Raw genomic sequence first — 20,343 nt, forward strand, 5'->3', positions numbered from 1 at the left:
AGACCGAGGACGTCCCGCCGCCCACCGGGGGCTGCCAGGCCCAGCCTGAAGGGCCCAGGGAGGCGCGGGGGCCCCGCGGGCGGTCAGACGTAGCCGGGCTTCACCGACAAGCGACGGCAGTTGGGGCAGCCCCGGGTCCCGTTGGTCTGGAGGCACCTGCAACAGGAGAAGGTCGTTTCGGGGGGCGCTCCGTGTCCCGCGGCCGGAGGCTCCCCCGGGCAGCTTCCAGCGCTGTTCGTGTATTAACCGCATTGCTCCGCAGACGCTCCCTCCCGCCCGGGCTAAGACTTGATCCCTTTCCCACCGCTCCCCGAGGGGCACTTCAGCAAGTGCCTCTGCAAAAGGAGGTTCCTGTCCTGCTGGACACAGGCACAGGGCTTTGATCCTAATTTTGGTGTCATTGTGAGGTTGTGTTTTTAAGTGCTTAATTTGCAGAACTAAGTGTTTGGTCACACTCATGTTTCTTCTAGAAATAAAATGATGGTATAGCTAACTTAGTTCACAGCAGTAGCCCAATAACTGACAACACCTTTTTCACCTCAGTGCAGCTGTAGGCAAGAGAGAAAGTGAGGGGAGTCATGGGAAAAATCCAAACTGCCCCTGGGAGTGAAGAACTGATTTCCCAAGAGGCATTAAGTGAGAATCTGTAAACCGGGCTAAGCATGAAGTGAGGGCAGCGGCAAACAATCACTTAAGAGGAGGGGAGTGGGATGGATATGATGGCTACGTCTCACCCTTCAAGGTCGTGAGATTCTCAGCACTGCAATGGGATCCTGCAGGGCACAGGTAAGTAGGATGAAGACCTGGGGAACAGCATGCATAGGACAGTCCTGCTCTGGCCATCAACAGCTCTTTCCTATGACTAGTGTAATGACAAGGATCTTTAGTACTTCCAGCTCATTACTTTAAGTGGAAGAAGTGGGAGCAAGGCAGCGCCTGGAGCTGGTTGTTCTTCTCCCCGATGGACTCTCCACACATGCCACAGTACAGCTCCATCTCCTCCACGCATTCATGGAACTTCACAACATGGTCACGCAATTCTTGCTGCTGCCCCTTTGTGCGATAGATCCTTTCACACAGGCAGTGGAGCTTCAGCAGGCCAAGCTGCATGTGAGGGGAAGAAACATAAGAAAAAGTAATAACAAGGTGAAGAAAGACCCGTAACAGAAGGAGTGGAAACCACTACAGCCCCATCAGCCAGCTGGAGAAACATCAGGACAGAAATCTGCCCGAGAGACAGGATCAGTCAAAAGGACATTGGGTCTTTCAGCCCTTCCTGCCGTTAACCTGCTTCTCTGTATCACAAAAGAGGACACATGCAGATTTGAGGCACTCTGCAGCTCTTTCATCATGATGGTTTTCCTGAGCTATCCATGACATGTGCTGCATTTCACTGCCCTTTGCCTCCAAACAGCACACAGTTCAGCTGCTGCTCAGGGCAATAATATTTTTCAAGATGAGACCCCTAATCCTCCAGCTCTCCACTTGTTTCACATCCCATTTTTACTGCTTCCCGTTTCCATTTGTTTATCCCTCTGTGACTCTTCCCTCACTTTTCAGACTTGCACACTGATGATCATCTGTGCAACTGCCCACAACTAAACTCTTCATAACAAAGCCAGTCCCAAGCATTTGACTGGTTAATAAGCAATAACCAGTCTGGACACTTTAAAGCTTTGCTTAAGTTGCTTGACAGAAGACTATGGACAGTGCTGAAGAGAAGCTGTAGGATCCTACCTTGTTCCCTAGTCCCTCTGCCAGCTCCTGTGCCTTTTCAATGCTTTCCAGAGCCTGTGAACAGAGAGCATGTATCATCAGTTCTCAGCCTGATATATCAAAACCAGACTCATATGAATGTTCTACGGGAATTATTAGACATAAAGAGGTGCAGAGTAGAATCTGGATAAACAAGCATCCCTGTGATTCTGGAGATGCAAGACAGCTGTCTGGCAGACTTCCCTCCCAAAAGTTCATCCATAAGAAAAGCTTGGTTTCTGAAAGGCTACAAACAATCCAAGAGCTACATTTCTGTTCCAGCCACACCGTGCAAAGCAGAGGTATGATGTTGGCAGAGGCTGGTGTTCCCAAGTGTAGAGAATACAGGCTTATTTAAACTCAGTCACACATGGTCATCAGGTTGGTATGAAGCACACGCAAACCAAGCCTTTTCTCCATCCTACCCTACAGGCTCCACAATCATTGGACAACTCCAATTTCACTTGTGCAAGAGGGGAGGAAAGAGATTAGCACCACCAACACACCATGCTCTTCCATTTTTTCCCTACTGTTCATATATCCACTTTGTCCTACTTACACATGGTGTGATGTGGGAGTGTACTGCTATCCATCTTTTTCAATCTGAAGGAAAGTATTTTGCATAGCAGCTGTTATACCAAGTGAGTCCCTGCTTTACCCTAGATGCCACAGAGTTCCTCATGGTTCTGATCATCAGTTTCTGTTTTCCAGAACTATTGAGATCTGCTTCAGGTTTGTCCAAGGGGAAGAAGAGGTCTCCCTTGTGATGCAGTATTTTTCAGGAGGACCATTGTAAAATTTCTACCCTATAATTTGGCATTATTGCTATTCTAGAAGAGGGCCAGATGAGACAAAATAATGCACTTTGAATGCAGATGGTATTAGACCTGTGGTGGCAGCAATAGCCTAGGATAAGGAACTTGGAGAAGAGGGAAGCAGGTAGAACATAACTGAGGTGTTCCTAGGAAGAGTGACTGTGTACTGAAAACCCCTGATTCTTAATCCTGGTCATTAATTTCAAAGTGAAGCATGTGAGGTGGGAGAAGGAATGCTGAGAAGTCCAGAGGACAGTTTCTTTTGGAAAGGAATATGGGACTCCACAAGAGTTTGGGCAAGTAGGCTGTGACAGCTGCCTGGGAGGGTCTCCAATAGCATTGACTACATGCAAATGAAAGGAAATGGACTAACTGGCCAAGGAGACTGGAAAGATGCAGGAAGCTAGGACAAGAATAGGGAACCTGCAAGTGGAAAGTTAGCAAATTGCTTCATTAGGTAATTGATATTGGCATTAGCAGCAAGAGAAATGGCAACTGGGCCTGGCAAGTTGAGGAGAGGGCTTGGGTGAGCATCCAGGGCTGTGACATTTGAGGACGTCAGTTTTGGGGCAATGGGCATAAGGTCCCTGACCACCAGGGCAGACTTCCCTCTAATGCCTAGAACAGAATACAAGATACATCTATTAATTCTCTTATTTTGTGGGTTTTGGTGAGATTAGGACACTGCGCAAAGCCCTCACCAGGTTCTCACAGGTGAGAACTGCTTGTGATATCAGAGGGTGGCAATGGCTGGAGGGAGGGCCAGCAGATGTAGAGGTTTGATGACCACCCTGAATATTCTCTTCTGTAGAGGCCTACCTGCTGTGTTGTGTCTCATTCTTTTGAATATGAGATATGAGGCTGGGAAGGAATTGCCCTCAGCAAAGTTTTTAAGTCCACAGTTTCTTCTTCCATTGCAAAAGCAGCATTTACTTACTGAGATTGCAAGGTGTATCTCACTCAACCAATTCCCTGCTGTAGGCAACTCAGATGCTGACAGGAGCTTGAATTTGTCTTTTCTAACAGGTACTTGATTTCCTAATATCTGGGATGCTACATTTGAGTTAAAATTCTTTGTGTCTCATATGAGGGATTAAGAGTAAATCTTCATTGTATCTACAGCATCCTGATGTAACAACATGCAGGCCTTCCAGGTTGTTCAGCACTAGTTCAAGGCTGTCCTTTGAGCATCTCATTCTGCAGCCCAGTAATGTTCCTGCAGTGCAATCTGCTGTATCTAGTTCTATCTGGATTTTAACACACATACACTGCCTAAACATTTTCAAAGTAAGTAACTTCACCTCCTTGTACTATATTGACCAGTTGGCTATTCCCAAATGATCTTCTGCTCTCATTTCTCTGTTTCACATCACAGTTTATACACCTTCTAGGAAACTGATGCCATGTTTGTCTGCAAAGCACATGGTGGAGCTGTAGAGCTGTCTAAACATGATCACCATCACAACAAGCTTAGTCATATAGCTAAGTAGTAGGCAGTGGAATCTATTTCAGAGCATAAGCTGATTGCCTCCAATGGCAGAATTTAGGCTTCCTTCTCTCAGTGCTGGTTTCTCAGTGTAGTGTTTAAAGTCATCAGGAGTGACTAATGAGACAATTCTGTAAGTTAGCAGTCTGACGGTTAGTAACAAATTCCTGGGTGAGTGGACCATTCAGAGAAATTTAACAGATCCTGTTGGTAGGACCAAAGGGTCCAAGTCTCTACTGCACTTTGATGTGCCTGCGGTTCAGAAAAAGACTGTATGGTCTAATCTTGTCTAAGAAACTTCTGTAGAAACAAGTTTGTAACTGACCTTGTCCAGCTCCTTCCGCATCATCCAGCACTTAGTCATTCCTAGCAGCACCTGGATCAGGCCCAGGCGGTTTCCAATCTCTGTCATGATGCTCATGGAGGAATCATACCGAGGAAAGGCTGTCTGCAGGGGCAGGGAGGAAAACACATGTTTTGCTACAGCCTGCTTTTCACACCCTCTGGCTATCTATCCCCTTTGTCCCTCCTGGCAGGAAAGAGCTGTACCTGCACGTCTTTGCGACTCCGATGGATATCTGCAAAGCACAGCAAACACAGCGCTTGCAGAGGCCGGTCACCGTGCTGCAGTGCAATCTTCATGGACTCCTGAAAGAAATCGTCTTTGGTCAGTAAAAGAGCTTGTTCCTGGTTCAGAACAGCAGGGCTGGGACTGCGCACTCCAGCCACTGAAGGGTGAGCTCCAAAGAAATATCAGAGTCTTTTTAAGGCAAGTAAAGTCTTGTTCACATGTTCCCAACCAAGGGCCATTCATAGACCCAAACTTTTGAGGGCCCATGGGCTACTGAGACCACAGCCCTAAGAGTGGGAGGCAGCAGGAACATCTGGAGTCAAGGGTGAGTGCCCTGGTATCTCTCTTCCTCTCATTTCTGCAGGTAAGATCCCCTTGCAGAGATTTCTGAGAGCTCTGCATCTGCCTGCATCCATACCTCACAGCAGTCCATGGCATCTGCCAAGCGCCCCAGCTTCCGATAGGCCACTGCCATGTGATACTGGCTCATTGCACGGTACTTCAAGCTCCAGCCCTTTCCGTAATCGTTCACCAGCTCAGCTGCTTTACATGGGAAGAATAAGGCTTTCTCGTAGTCCTGTAAGGCAGACAAGCAGACAGACAGCACTTACAGCAAAAATAAAGCAAAAAGAAAAGATAAAGCCCAACTATTTTTTATTTACTAACACTGCAGCAGCCAGCAGATTTCTGTACACCCTTCAACTCCGGCTGCTCATTTTCCACATGGCCTATTTCACTAGATATTTTCACTGGATGTCAAACTGCGGAAGGTGGAATTGCCATACGCTGAATTCATGTTACTCTCTGTGCTCAGGACACTAGGGCAATGACATCGGCAGCTTTATGCTGCAGGAGCGATTTACCCTCCTCTAAATCAAAAGCTGAAAACTTTCTCTGCTCTTACATAATCTCTGCTTTCAACATCCACATGGAGCCCTCATGTTCTCCACATAGTGAGTCAGGATCTCTGAGAGCCTGGTTATCCATCATTGCAGGAAACAGAAACTAAAAAATCATGGCCTCACCCAATCCACAATAAGTAATCACACAATATATTTTCATTTTTAAGCATCTTTCTGCATTAAAAGCATTTTAGAAAGAAATCTTATTTTACAACAAGTACATAAAACTTCTATTTAAGTATCTAAACCTATTCACAAGTATGTTACATGAGACTACAGAAATGAAAGAGTCCTCATATTTTTTAGTTCTCCAAGATGCATGAAGAAAACAACAATTTTTAAAAATTTCCTTTCTCCATTCTTATTTCATACCTTAGAGGTATCCAACACAACATTCTGTTCTTTATTTTTGGTACTATGAGGGAAATTTACCGAGGGTTTTCAACACTCCAGTTGGCGAGTCTTCCATTATTGACAAAAATCAAGACTTGGAGAGGAAAAAGTATTTGTTGCTGTCTGCAATAGAAGTTTGAACTGGCAGATCACCCCCTCCTCAGTTCCTGCCTGATTTTGCTTATATAAATAGCTATTTCCCTGAGATAGTGGTAGTAACAGATAGAGAATCCATGAGTTCTGGCTGCCAGCCCTGTGTGCTAACAGAACCTCCTCTGATGTGATCTTTGAAGCTAAGTTTGATCTTTTCAACACATAGGAATATTCACAGCTGTTTCTGCTGTGCTACACAAACGTTACACTAAATCCTCCCATCCTTACTGTGAAAAGAGTGCTCAACGATGATCTTACAGAGAAGAGATTTTAGTTTACAATGCTCTCTCAGTACTTTGCTTCCCATAGTAAAGAAATAGGCTGAAATTCACACCACTTCCAATTCTTTCCTGAATCCACGATGAAACAATCACCCTTCTGTCCCTCAGGTTACTGCACCTTTATCTGGGCGTAGAAGTTCCCGAGGCTGCAGCAGACTCGACACTCCAGCATCTTGTCATCGTTGTTGTGTGCGTAGCGTAAAGCTTTCTCAAAGCACTCCAAAGCCTTCTGGAAAATGCTGAGGCCCAGGAAGGCATTGCCCATGCTGAGGCTCACCTGGCCGTTCAGCTGCAGGCTCACAGTCGTACCCTGCATGTTCAGGCACGTCTTACAGTACGAGATTGTTTTCTGGAATTCACAAAGTTTCTCATTGCTGCGAGCCAGGTTTAGGTAGCTCTCTGTAAGGTAATCTGGGTCTTCCAGCTCCCGTGCTGTGTCAATCTGTACTACTGCAAACTTTAAGCAAAAAAGGCAGTGTTTATAAAGTGTGTAGTTTGTTTAAATACAGCTCAAACACCCACAGTGTAGCACCCTGTACTGGAGAAGTGGCTCATCTCTGAGCAGGGAAGAGAAGACCGGCAGCGCAGACTGACAAGCATCATATACATTGAGCAGCTATCAGCGCAGACTGAGAAGCATTGTATACACTAAGCAGTTATCTGGTGGTTTAAAAGGCCTATGAGCAGTCTGAAGAAACCTCTCCCTTTCTCCTCAGTCTCTGGGGCAAGGAAGACCAACTAGGCTGGCAGTTAGTGGGAAAAAGCTGTTAAATAGCCCTAAAGAGAAGCAGGTGAAGAAGGAGACATCTGACAATGCAGCTCAGTTTTCTTTCACTCAGTTTAATTTACTGCACTTTCTCTGGAACTCTTATGCTATTAAAGTAGTCTATTAATAAAAGAAAGTAAGCAAGGTGCTTTGTTCATCAATTTTATACTAACAAATTGCAGTCTTGATGGTTTTTGTTCTACAACCTTCAAGGTTCATTGCATACAGTTCTCTTAAATTATTTGAAGTCTTTTTCTTTTAGACTGCAAACTCTTAGGAGCAGGGACTCTCTTCTGTGTTTTGTGATGATAAATATATATTTAGCAATTTTCTCAGAATGTGTTTTCATTAGCAATTAGCAGTTAGGTTTATGGATAACAGTTCCCAAGGGCACCAATTGCTTCTTTTTGTATAATGGCAACACATAATAATTTAAGCTACTAGAACATTTTATGTTCTCCACAAAATAAAAAAAACCCCAAAACCAACAAACCCACAACCATAAATTGTGTATGTTTGGGTATATATATTCTCAGTTTCCTTAGCACTTCAGGAAAGCTGCTGTGTGGGCCCAGTAATGTGCATTAGCTCATGCTTCCCCATATTCCCTTATCTTTGTACAAGTTCTTCATTATTTCCTGATTGCCACAGCCTTTTTCCTTGGTGTGAAGTTATTTTTCTCTCCAAAAGAGGATGAGCATCATAACCCTTCTTAAATCACAGTTAATTACATGCCCTTAATTCTGACCCCTTTTCTCCTGTTATTTCCTCTCTCAATGGTTTATTGCTGAAGTTCTCCTTCTGCTATCTTTGATCACTTGTGGTGTAAAATCTCATTTGACTGAAGCAATTTTTCCTTCCTAATATTGGGAAGGACTAAAATCCTCCTACTCCTGCTTTCTATTGTCTTCTCAGGTAACAAATTAAGGTTAAGGTGTATTAAGCCCACTCCTTTGCCTGTTTCTTGTTTTCTGTGAAGCCTTCAGCATTTTTTCAGGTAGCCACATCTTACCTTTTTTGCTTATTTCTTCCCTAATTAGTTGGTTGTTTCTGCCACCACCCAATTCCACACCACTTAGCAGAATTCTTTTTCTTCAAATGATTTCCAAGTGTATCAGTATCCTTCTTTTCTTCTTCATCCTAAGTACTTGGTTTTAAGACGGGGCTTTGACATACACGTGCATGGGTTTACTAGCGAGATGCAGCCCACCCCCCATTCTAAACAGAGCAACCAAGTTTTCCAGTGAGATGTGGGTGCTCCCCCTTCACATTTTGTGCTAAATGCTGAATGATTACCAGTCTGGTATAAGGCAACCAAAAACATCAGGACAAGAATATGAAGGCCCTTTAGCAAGACCCTATTTCAGGCTGAGATAGTTTCTTAAGACTATTACAACATCCTCTTGCCTTGTCTTCCAGATTCCTGAGTCACCCTCCCAAATGCTGCCTGCTGTTCTCTATATACATCCTATTACTACTTCTCAAATCTACACATCAGCTTTTCTTTTTTTTTTTTCATTTAATCAAACATGCTCTTGAAATATAACTTCAGCTTCTTTTTACCACTCTTCCATCAAGCCCCATATCCTTCTTTCTTCTGTGCTGTCCCGACAACTGGGAGCCCCTCTTTGACTTCAACTGTCAGACCCTTTCTGGAACCTGTCTCAATCCCCTGGCCAAAAAAAGCATCCTTTTTCCCTTGTTCCCTTCTTAATCAGCCCCCTTTCAAACACATTATTGTAATAAAAAACACTGTAAGATCTATATTAAATATCAAACAGCAGTTGAACAAGATAACACACATCTCCACAAGACTGCTGCTTATTCTACAGAATCCATTTGGAGATTTCTTTTTACAATGACATACACGCTGTACACAGCTTTAAGTGGAGCAAACGTTCTGTTTTCATATCTTTTTCTGAGCCTGATAACATGGTGTGCCTGTATGTGGGCAATAAATCAGGAAAGGTTCCCATGATTAACTGGAAAATCTCAATAACCTGGGAATCCCAAGGGACCAGACCGAAGGAAAAGTAGTATTCTGTGTATCTTGTGGGATGGAGCTATTGGTCACCACAGTGATTATGGCAGTCCACAATATGCACTCAATAGCTGGTATGTTCTACTATATACAAAATATAACCCCCATTTCCCATTCTAATCTCCAGCCACTCTCCATAGTGAGTATGAAACAATGGCATGCATTCATCTCCAGTTCACCTTACCTTCAGCATATCTTTGTATCTGCCCATCTCTGCATGAGCAGTGATGAGGCAACCCAAAACCCGAAACCTGCCAGCAGGATCCGCAGACTTCTCCAAAACCCTCATCCAGACTCGCAGGGCCTTTTCGGTCTGATTAGACTGGTAAAGATGGAGTCCTTTCTCTATCTGTTGCTTTGTCTGGTCCTGACCCATCTCCCATGCATTAAAAAGCCTCATACACTAACCTCTAAGGGCAGCAAAAAAGAAGTGCACCGAAGAGAACACAGCATAAAATGCCCATTAATAGAGGAAGGCGGGTTGTGTGCTCAGAAGGCTTGGAGCCATACAAAGCCCAGCTGTGTCAGGGGCTGGAGTTGTGGCAATGGCAAGAAGGGGTTGCTCAGCACTGAAGGTAGAATCCCAAAATCTGCTAGGCAAACGTCTTGCTCGCTAGGACTCCATCCGTGCATTCGCTTGTCCAATCCCATAAACAAAGAGGAAAAGCACAACAGGGAGAGAAAGAGAAAAATCTCAAGCAACAGGAGTGAAACTCAATCTGAGCAGCCAGTGCTGGTCTCCCCATTGGCTGCAGCTGCGCCTGCCAGTCTGGCTCACGTGGCCCCCAGGAATGCTCGTCAGGCTGCCCAGCTCCCAAGGTCACGGCGAGCCAACTGGCACCCCTGACCGCCAGCAGCTTAGAAATACCCCAGGGAGAGACAATGGCTGCAGCCACAGGGATGTCTCGGTTGTCTCTTTCCTCTTTCTGACCATCCCCTTCTACAAGTACTGGGGGTGGTGGGCTAGCCTGGGAGGTGGCAGCCTCAGCTACGATAGTAGCTTTAGGAACAACAGCATGCCTTAAAACATGTACTCATGTGCAGTATGATACTTGCAACAATGTGCCTGATACTTCGCCTGGCACAAAATTCAGCATCCCTTTTCACAGAGTTTGCAGCACCTCCTGGATCACGCTGTTTCTGCAAAGAAAAGATTTTAAGAGGACGGTACCCCCACTTCCATTTTCCAGCTTGTGTCTTTCTCACCCCAGAACTACTTCAAAGTAACTACTATAATATCAGCGACTTTGTATAATTTCTTAAACTACCTAATTATATTTCAGTAGTGGTTGCACACACTCCACTTAGTAAAAAGTGTAGGATTTGAGTGGAAAATCTTATGAAAAGACAGCAGAAGACAGGAAAATATAAAGGTGGCCACTCTTTCCAGTGTTGTCTCACTTTTGAGGACCTCAGCTGGCGATACGGACTGTTTCTGTGGACAAAAGGTCAGCTCTGTCACACATTTGCTGCAAATATGGCACCAACTTCTTAATTTCAGGGACAGAAAGCTTACCATCCTGAAATCTTTGTTCACGACTGACTATTGCTCACTGCCATCAGATACCTGTGAAAGTCCTCCAAGAGTTTTCAACAGAGATTGTCAAAGGCACTGCTGCATCCAGAACTTGATCTTTTATGACAAATTATAGTAATGACCCAAAGCAACAGATTTCTGCACCTTCTGGTTGCGTAAGAGGGTTCTTAGCCCAATTACAAGATAGCTTGAACTCTCCTACACACCTTTGAAAAAGTTAGACTGGTTCCTTTAGGACACAAGTTTCATACCCCCATTGATGTGCTGCATTTTTAATTGTCCCAGTCTTGGTTATCTATACATTTACTCTGTCCTTCACAAAAAGAGATACCAAAGTCGGGAAGTGGGGAATGCCTCAGGGAAGTCCATTGCTTTTCAGATACAGAAGCCCCAGACATCTGTTTTGGGATCCTTTTACAGGCCAAAGAGAATAAATGGTGATTCAGTTTTAACATCAGACCCACACCCAGAAGCCGGCATGTCTCCAGCTGCCTCCCTACTTCTGTGTGAACTTGGTGGCAGCTCTTCTCCGAGGAAAGGAAAATACCAACAGAATCATCTCATAGGCCACCAGTGGGACCATCCTGGCCTGGGTCATGGCTGCCTAAGGTAACACAAACCCAAGGGAGCCTTCCTGACACAGTATCTCTGAGGAAAGCAGGATACAAAAGAATAATGACCCACAGTCTACCCAGAGGCTTTATATCGTAGCAGTGATGAATCTTAAAAGATATTCCAACCATACCTTTATCTAAAATTTCCTCAGAAAAGTATTTTTAAAAGAAAAGCATTTTAAATGGTAGAAAAGTCTTGCTACAACCAGCCAGATTTTCTTTTGGGAGTTTATGTGGTCTATAATATTTAGTTTAGCATTGTTTTCCAGAGTGGTACTGTGACAAGTGATTTATCAGCATAGACTCTGTGTCCTCTCAAACTCTGGAAGTAGAAACTGTAGAAAAATCTACAGAAGGCTGAAAAAAAGCAAAGCTCATACACAGTTGGTAATGTGCAAAAATCACTTCAGCAGCACTGTGAAAATTATTATCTATAGATTTTAGGGTTTCCATGAAAGTCTGGTTCGGAATTTAAAAAGTCCCTCTCTGCAGTAATTCTTACATGTCTCTCTGGAGGTGGGTGGTGGGATGGATAAAAGGTACAGGAGACTGATCCCCATGGAAAACACTGATAATGGTGAGGCCACTGGATTTCTGGACTTGGAGGAGAGGCCAGGAACAGCAATCATTGGGGTCTGCTACATAAAAGAATCAAGCCAGGACCCAAGAAGGGGGAAAGCAAAAATCACCTAATTATTTGCTGGAGGAGACTATTTTGCAGAATTAACTTTCTACAAGTAACCTGCCTGTAACTCATCCTCATGCTTTTGGACCACTGCTCCTCTCAATATGTACTCTCATACCCCAAAAGAATAGGCAAAGCGAGAAGAGGATGCTCTGCAGTCTGACAACACCCATATAACAGGAGGGAAATGATGTGGCCTGCATTTTGTTGATCACACTGTACTTCCTTGCTTTTGAGTTCTCCTATTAATGCTCATTAGCCTCTTAAGAATCAACTCACAACTCACCTACTGAGATTAAAACTTATCCTAGTAAAATAAGGGCTAGACCAATCAAGCTCAAATTGGTAATTTTCAAAACACAGAAACATACTCTGATATGGAACATACCACTCTGAGCCCAACATGGCTGCCTGGATAAAGCAGGGTAAATGGGTAGAATCACCAAGACACTGACTACCTGTGCTGCTTCGAGAAAGTATTGACAGTCATCATCAGCCTGGGGCTCAGGATGGCTCTAGTTTATACAAGATTCAGGTATGGCTTCTACAGTCCCTGATCCACAGTTTCTTCTCAGAACTGCAAATAAGTAAGCCTGCAAGGTGCATGGGAACTCCAAATCAGGGACTCTCACCTGTCATGCCGTGGAGCTATACACATAGTGTAGCTAATCACGCAGTCACTTCTTCAGAGTGACCACTCTGAGCTGCTTGTCCTCCTCCCATCACTCTTCATAATGCATCCCGTGATTCCTGGCCATATGAAGACAGCAGAACATGGCTTGTGAAGTCACGAAGATGGGAGACTGCAGTCAAAACAAGTAGTGAAAGGCGGAGGCGGATGTGATAGGAAAAAAATTTCTCCTAACACATTCAACATCAGGACTTAATCTACAGGTTTGTGTATTTCCTGTTGATGTTGATAAATGTAACAACTCATGTGAGATGCTGATTATTTTCAGAGATTGACTGGCTCTTATTTGTAGTTTAATTGTCTACTAATTGGTGGTGGCCTTTGCAATTAAAGAAAAAAAACCTTCAAAAAATAAAAAAGCCACCTATCCAGCAGGATCTAGTTCTGTAAGAAGCAAATGACATAAGCTTTAATTGCCTAAGATAAGGCTAGTCAACTTTGTGCACAAGCAGGAACCTTCCACCCCACCTAAACAACCCCTTTTTTGGTGTTGTTTCTCTCCATCCTTCACCTCAGACATATCTGAACTGAAATCTCTCCAGTTCCCTTCTCAACAGCTGCAAATTAACTGCAGGGATCCCACCACACTCTGCAACAGGTGGCTCAGCGCCTCCCTCGGCCATTGGTGCGCTGCAGGGCAAGGAATGCAGCCCTGAATCCTCACGCTTGTGAGTGCTCTCAGATTCACAGTCATGTAGGAAGCAATGGGGTGAAACAGAGTATGCCAGATAACAGAGGAAAAGGACGAGGAGGAGAAACACAGCTGCCCTGAAAATCCTTGCAGTCTCTGGGATGCAAGACAGCAGAAGGAAGGAGTAACATTACTGAATTTTAGGAGCTTTCAGAAACGTAGCAAAGTCATGGCCATTGTGGTAGTTTCCTTCTGAGAGAAGCAGTCAGGCTTGTGGCAAGTTTCTAAATAAATTATACTTTGCCTTTACCCAATGTGTATATTTTTTTACAACTCATTTTATTTCAAATGATTAACATCTCTTAGTTCTAAAAGCAAAGCAGGTAACTTTCACTTGTCACAAAACCTGAGCTAGTAAGTAATCCCAACCCATTTGAGGTTTTCCTGTGCAGTATTTCCAGGACCAGGAGCACTGGGGACTGCAGATACCTTCAAGTTGCAGATCCAGGGCAGGCTCAGCAAGCTTGGCCGTGTTCCTGGATGGGGGAAGGAGGCAGTGGCGGGTATGGGGCTCGTAGGAGCAGTATGAACTGGGGCTTAACTAATCCTACACGCCAGCAGGCAGACGTGCCGTTCCTGTGTACCTCAACTCTGGTCTTACGCCTTGAAACACCACAAAGTGCAGTGCATGGACAGGCAAGTGGCTACACAGCACCAGTTCTGTGAGGCTGGATGTGCCAATACCTTCCCCCTCCCTCAGTGTATCTCATACTTGCATAATCTAGAATTCTCAGTTTTTCTGTATCTAATGTCTAAAGAGGACTTGACTGCTCAGTGATGCAAACTGGCGGCTAAACAACCAACAAACCTTTTCCATTTCTACTCGAAGTAGCTCATCTACAGAGAGGTAAAAATCCAGGGCTATAGTGTACACCCAGAACAAGTGGTATTGGGCCATGGAAACTTTTGTGGCTCACAGCTAAGAAACTGTGCTCTCATCTCCCCACACTTGGACGCCAAACGAACCTGAAGTTTAAGACACAAATACAACACACAAGGACTCTTCTCAAACAGTTTAATAGCAAATAAACAAAGGAAGGTACCACACTTGGCATATACAAAATGACTTGTTGTTGGTGTGTCTGTGCAATTAAAACAGCTTTAAGTTGCCCTTTGGGACAAAAAGAAAAAAACACACACACAAAAGGAAGAAAATTCCTTTAACACATACTCGCTTGTTCCAAACTTGTAACAAATCTTTTCATTTTTCAATCCACTACACAAACTCTGCGATCAGATCAGAAAAGCAACACGTGCTTCTCTGCTTTTTAAACCATTAAAGTAAAATCCGTAATTCTCTACAGAGTACAACACAATTTCACACAAAAAGACATTTTGTTTTGCAAATCAAAACAAGAAAAAAAGGAACAGCTCAAACAAGGTAAAGAAAAGCATTTCTACGACTGAACCACGACTTCGAGTTGATTAAATCCCATTACTGCAGAACAGACTCTACATTTGGTCATAGTGGCAATTTGTTTTCTCATCACATTGTGAATCACTTTACATTGTTTTCTAGTAGAAAAGGCAAAAAACTGTACAAAACCCCTAGTGTTAAATACAATGTTTGTACCAATAAAAAAGCCCACAGGTTTGTCTCCAAAATGTAAATTTTCTTTTTAAATTATTCACAAAAAGCAGCCAAAAATCAGAAAGGCAGCTGCTGCTCCACTGTCTCAAATCCATTAAAACCACCACAGAACAATTAAAACAACCAAAGGAAGAAAAGGAAAGAAGAAAGGAAAGAAACATCCAACGTTTGGCATTTTGGTTTTCTTCAGATATTTGTCCACAGGTTTCCCCAGAGTTCCGTATGGAACCAAATGCACATGTACAGAAACGTATTGGCAGTTACTCAATACACTGCAGGGTATCGGTGCTCCCACTGACACACAGCCCTGTGCATTCAGACTGTGGGACTAACAGCAGCCAGCCCACAACCCTATCTCCCAAAAAACCCGTCTCTGTCCTCCTTTCATCCAGCCTCATGCTTCACTCCCAGGTATATGTACCATTTCCAAACATGGTCTGTCTTATAAGCAGATTAAGGACTGTCTACACGAGTCTACCAATATTTATCGAGAATATAGTATCCTCAGCTAGCTCCAAAGTAGGATAGAAAAAAAATCCTTTTGCATCTTTGCATTACCCCAAACACTGGAGAAAAGTAAGATTTCTGGATCAAACACGATTTGCTTTCTCAGCAAAACCCCTTCTGGGATTTAATTCCACATTATTTGTTACGGTTAAGATACCTACACTAGCTTGCTTCTCCTTCTGACTGAAACTTCATCACAGCACACACTCTTCAGGTGCCTTCATCTAGAGCAGGGTTGTCAAACTCATTTTCATCAGGGGCCACGTCAGCCTGGTGGTTGCCTTCAAAGGGCCGAATGTAATTTTAGGACTGTATAAATGTAGGAGGAGTTATATTTATACGGTCCTAAAATTACCTTCAGCCCTTTGCAGGCAACCGCCAGGCTGATGCAGCTTCCAGTGAAAATGAGTTTGACACCCCTGATCTAGAAGCTACATCCCAGTTTCTACCTGTGCAGATGGTACATAGGGTAGGGGGAAGCCTGCCACCCAGAAAGCAGTAACCTGTTCGAGTTCATTCTGCAAACTAGAAAAACTGCTTAGCTCATTACCCAATTAAAAACTAAACAAAAACTAAAAAATCTCCGTAGAGATTCCCCAGCTAAGGCCCTTGAGAAGAGAGCTGGGGATGGTACCCTGTTCAGGTAACAGCTTCACAGGCTGTTGTATTGTGCTTGTCACTTGGGAAAAGAGCCAGCAGTTGTAGGATCAGGGTTACAAATGCTTTCTCTGGGATATTTCAAACACTTTATTTCAAGAGCTAACCTCGATCCTTCAGGATCCTGCCACCAAGGTCTGACTGATGGTATTAAACTGGGGCTGGACTTCACAAACGTTTACCCTGAATCACACAAAATGCTCATAAAGAGCGTTTCAAAGGAGCCCTAGCTTCACATAACTTTGGAAAGAGAAATAACTGTGAAGTTCCCCCACCTTCCTGCTCCCCAGCTATCCCTTTCCACCGAAACTTCCAGTACAGGAACAGTGCAACCGAGCCCCCTGGGAGCCTCTGACAGCACTGGAGATGGAACAAGGTCCAGGTGCTCTGTCAGGCAGACAGTCTAAGTGCACAGGTAGATGCCCTCAGGTGGCTTCTGATCAGATATTTGTCACACCAAAACCACCAATTTAAAAGATACCTTTGAAACCCATTAAATTGCTCAGTTTTTGCACAAACTATAGAAAACAGAGAGGTGAAGGTGATATATACGAGGGTGTGAAGAAAACAGCAGGGAACATGCAAAACATTTCTGGGCACTATCTTAGTCTGAAAGATTAAAACAAAAACATCACATTTTGCTGAGGAGATTGTAGTTACAAAAAAACCAAACATGCTAGGGCTTAACAAAATACAACATCAACTATGATCAAATTTTCACTGCAGACTGATAATCACACAGGGAAGCAGGGCAAAAAATAAAAATAATAATAATTAAAAAAAAAAAAAAAAAATCAATAAATGCCAGGGCAAAAAATGTAGCTACAATCAGAAGAAAATGTATTCAAGTGTTTTCTGCTGATGCCACTCAAGTCACAAGTTTGAACTCATAAAAACATATGCTGTCTCCTCAAGCATAGAAACCAGATCAGCAAAATGTGACTAGGAAGTCTCCTGAAAGATTGAGTCACACCACATAATTGACTTTTTCTTCAAAACTGTGTTTTTGAAACTAAGCACACAGAAAAAACTAAGCCTAGAAAGTGATTGGCTGTATGTTCACAGAAATACAAATACTCCACAAGGTATGCTAGCAAGGCTGCTCTGAAGACAATTACAAAGAACCAGATTCACAAAATCAAGTGGTTATCTTACGAAGGTCTAGAAAAATAGAAATTCTTTTATATTCAAATGCAAGTTTAAATATTCCCCTTCAGCAGTCTTTCTAGCAAAACCAATTTGGCAGCACAGGAAAAAAAAAAAGAAAAAAAAAAGAAAGAAACAAACGTAATAAAAATACACATCAGCATCAAAGGTCAACACAAGGTCAAAGGTGAGAGTTCAAGCATCAGAGAAGCTGAAGAGACAAGGATTTGGACGATGTACTTGAACGCCACATCGACATGCTTTAGGCACAACGATGAACAAACGGCAGGAATCTAGAAAAAAAAACAAACCAGAAAGAGGGAGACCCACTGAGTTACACAGAGCAGTACATCCAAACACGGAGAGAGAGAACAAGAATGGGCACTGTACAATGAGATCTCCTGGGGACGGGAGTTGACAGGGAAGGGCAGCACATGCCAACGATGGACAAGTAAAAGTCAAAGTACATGAAGGACACCAAGTAAACATCAGACTGCCAGAAACCAAATGGAAGCAGAGGCCTGGATTTCCCTCTCACCACCCAGTCCATGGAACACTCCACAGGCCAGTGACACATTGGTTAGCATGCATTCACCTCACCCTGTGCCCGTGTCTTCACTGGCTCTGTTGAGGAGAAGAACTGAGCAAGCTCCCTCCCCAGGAGACCAACTCCAAACAATAGGGTTCCCAGGCGGCCACTCTCCCACAGAGACTGAGACCATGAGACAAGACAGAGGGCACAAGTGATTCACAGGTGGTTTGACAGCTGAGACTTTTCTTGCATTCTAACATGGGAAGTTCTTAGGCACTGGTAGCCCAGGAAATCCATGTTCTTTCCTTCAGCTACAGTCCCTTCTCATTCCCTAGGAGCCCATGAAACTGGGGGTGGGTGATTTGGAACAGGGGGGGAAAAAAAAAAAAAAAAAAAGAGATTATACAAGACAAATAAGTGGAACCAAAAACTCCACACATTAGAGAAGAATTCCTTAAGACTTGACTTCAAGTTAAGACTTGTCCTAGCTGAGCACTTTTCATACCATTAGACCTGCACAGGGACTTTCCCAGCCTTCTATATAGACAACCCCAGCTCCCTGACTTCATGAGGAGGGGATTCTGGGCTCTGAGAAGCTCTACAGTCACTGTTGCCAGTTTGATGAGTAGAAAAAATATGTTTCCAGAAGCTTTCTTGGAAGAGTTTATAAATAAAATAATTCTTATATTAAGTGATACGAATACCTTTGTTTCCTCCCCTCAGCTTGTAAGCTGCAAGAGACAATATTTTGGGAGGAACATGGGAGGTAGGGGAGAGAGGAAACAAGTTTTTTCTTTTTCTTCCTCCCTCCCTGTCTCCCCAACTCCCGCTTATCTCCTGTTTGTGGCCTATTCTTCAGCACATCTCAAAGCTGCTGGTTAGAGAATAGAGCAAGGTGAGACTTGCATATTATCTTACAGCATGTATAGCACATCTGAGAATAGCAAGTGTTGCATTCTAGTTCCAAAGCAACAAGCAGCATGTTGTTCACTAAACCTGCAACACTCCACTTACTAAAACTGCTGAGATTAATTTGCTCTTCATACTTCCCAAATTCAGGGAAAGGACACAGTAGGGAGTTTAAACCAACTCCAGCAAACAGAGAACAATGGAACTCTTGCAGTTATTTCTGTAGTTCTAGAAATACTCTAGATAGTTTGTGAATAGCTGTACGGTTTCAGTCCTAAACCAGAAAGGCAAATTCATCATGAACTAAGGCATGAGAAACAAGAGGCATGAAATGAAGTGACATCTAAGTATGCACCACAGAATTCTGTGTGATTTTTTTTTTCTTTAGAAATGTTTCAAATATTTCACTCAGAAATTTTGAGGGGAAAGACTCAGTTTCATTAAAGCCCTGAGGAATGACTGGCCTACAAAAGCAGAGCCATGAGATGCTGGACAAGAACTTAATGACTGGGGGAAAGTTATTCCAGTTTATCCTTGTTTTATTCTCACAACTGTGATAATGCTGTCTTTTGTGTTTTATATTTTGTGGGAGGTATGCTCAGGGACATATAACATCCTTATGTTTAAATGTCTGCAACCAGAAGCTCTCAAAGCATTTTACATGTTCATAGTTGCATGCTTCATTTGCAATTTGCTTTATCCAAGTTGCTTCTAGACATTTCCAAATGAAATAGGTACAATTTCATTCTGTTTGGCTGTTCTTCCCTAACTCACAACCATTAACAAGAAGAAACACTTCAGCTAATTCTATCATGCAAGCAGAATCTATCGTGCTATGTTAACTACAGTACTCAGATGAAAAGCTTTTTCCTCATAGATGCATTTGCCGGTGAGGAATTTTCTGAGGTGCCTATTTTTCAGACAGTAGTGCCCACAGCAAGTAAACTGCCTCACCATTAAAGTATAAACAGATATTCACCATCATTGTCTCAGACAATTTTGAAAAATTCCAATTCTCATTCTGTTTAGGGTAATAATTTAATTGCTATATATCAAAGGCATTTTCTAATAATGCAAGCTTTGTAGTACTGCAAGAAAAAATATAAACTACGAGGAGATATCCTCTTTTGGACTGCTGATTGTCTAGGGGACTGAAGAATCCATTATTTCATTTACCACTGTACTTAATAATAAGCAGCATCATACCAAGCCTTCAACTGTTCATAATACTTTCATATTATGGCACATCTAGTAAAACCAAATATCTTCTGAGAAAAAAAACCAAAAAAACAAAAAAACAAACTATCAAGTAGACCACTTCAATCTTGGTTCTAAAAATAGGTAAGTAATTCCTGGTGGCACATGTAACATGGAATTCCATTTCATTGGAAATCGTACTAACTTTTGTTGTAGAAAATGTAGATTCTTTGGTTTATGAGGATACAGAATACTTTATCCATGTGGCTACTTAATCTAATCTTTCTGCTGTTTATTTGAACTCACACATCTCCTATCCTAATATCTAGGAAATAAAGCATTTGACACTGATTTGATTTGCTTGAATAGGAGCATGACAGGAATTAAAAATTAATTTTAAAAGCCCCAAGTCCCCAAAACCCC

The 20,343-nt window shown here is 43.0% G+C and overlaps 2 protein-coding genes across 16 annotated transcripts in view; both read right to left on the bottom strand.

Annotated features, from left to right (window-relative positions):
- Positions 1 to 9,800, bottom strand: RAPSN (receptor associated protein of the synapse; the record flags this gene model as incomplete). Of its 3 annotated transcripts, none has more annotated exons than XM_080345181.1 (8): positions 1 to 156; positions 905 to 1,104; positions 1,738 to 1,791; positions 4,382 to 4,504; positions 4,606 to 4,704; positions 5,046 to 5,204; positions 6,475 to 6,813; positions 9,572 to 9,800. In XM_080345181.1, the coding sequence occupies 8 exons, from the start codon at positions 9,614 to 9,616 to the stop codon at positions 84 to 86; spliced, it is 1,092 nt and encodes a 363-aa protein (XP_080201307.1). In that variant the 3' UTR covers positions 1 to 83. The 3 variants fall into 3 exon arrangements, with proteins under 3 accessions (XP_080201307.1, XP_080201309.1, XP_080201308.1); XM_080345183.1 differs by lacking the exon at positions 9,572 to 9,800 and adding an exon at positions 9,348 to 9,563; XM_080345182.1 differs by lacking the exon at positions 1 to 156 and having other exon boundaries at positions 892 to 1,104.
- Positions 6,678 to 20,343, bottom strand: part of CELF1 (CUGBP Elav-like family member 1) — a 69,434-nt gene continuing 55,768 nt past the window's right edge. For 12 of the 13 annotated variants that reach the window (XM_080345172.1, XM_080345171.1, XM_080345169.1 and 9 more), the window contains one exon: positions 14,386 to 17,575. The gene's annotated coding sequence lies outside the window, so the exon portion shown is untranslated. Of the gene's footprint in view, positions 6,814 to 14,385; positions 17,576 to 20,343 lie in introns of those variants that run through there. The other variant, XM_080345173.1, reaches the window with a different exon arrangement.

This window comes from Nesoenas mayeri, assembly GCF_963082525.1.
Source record: "Nesoenas mayeri genome assembly, chromosome: 5".
Lineage (NCBI taxonomy): Eukaryota > Metazoa > Chordata > Aves > Columbiformes > Columbidae > Nesoenas > Nesoenas mayeri.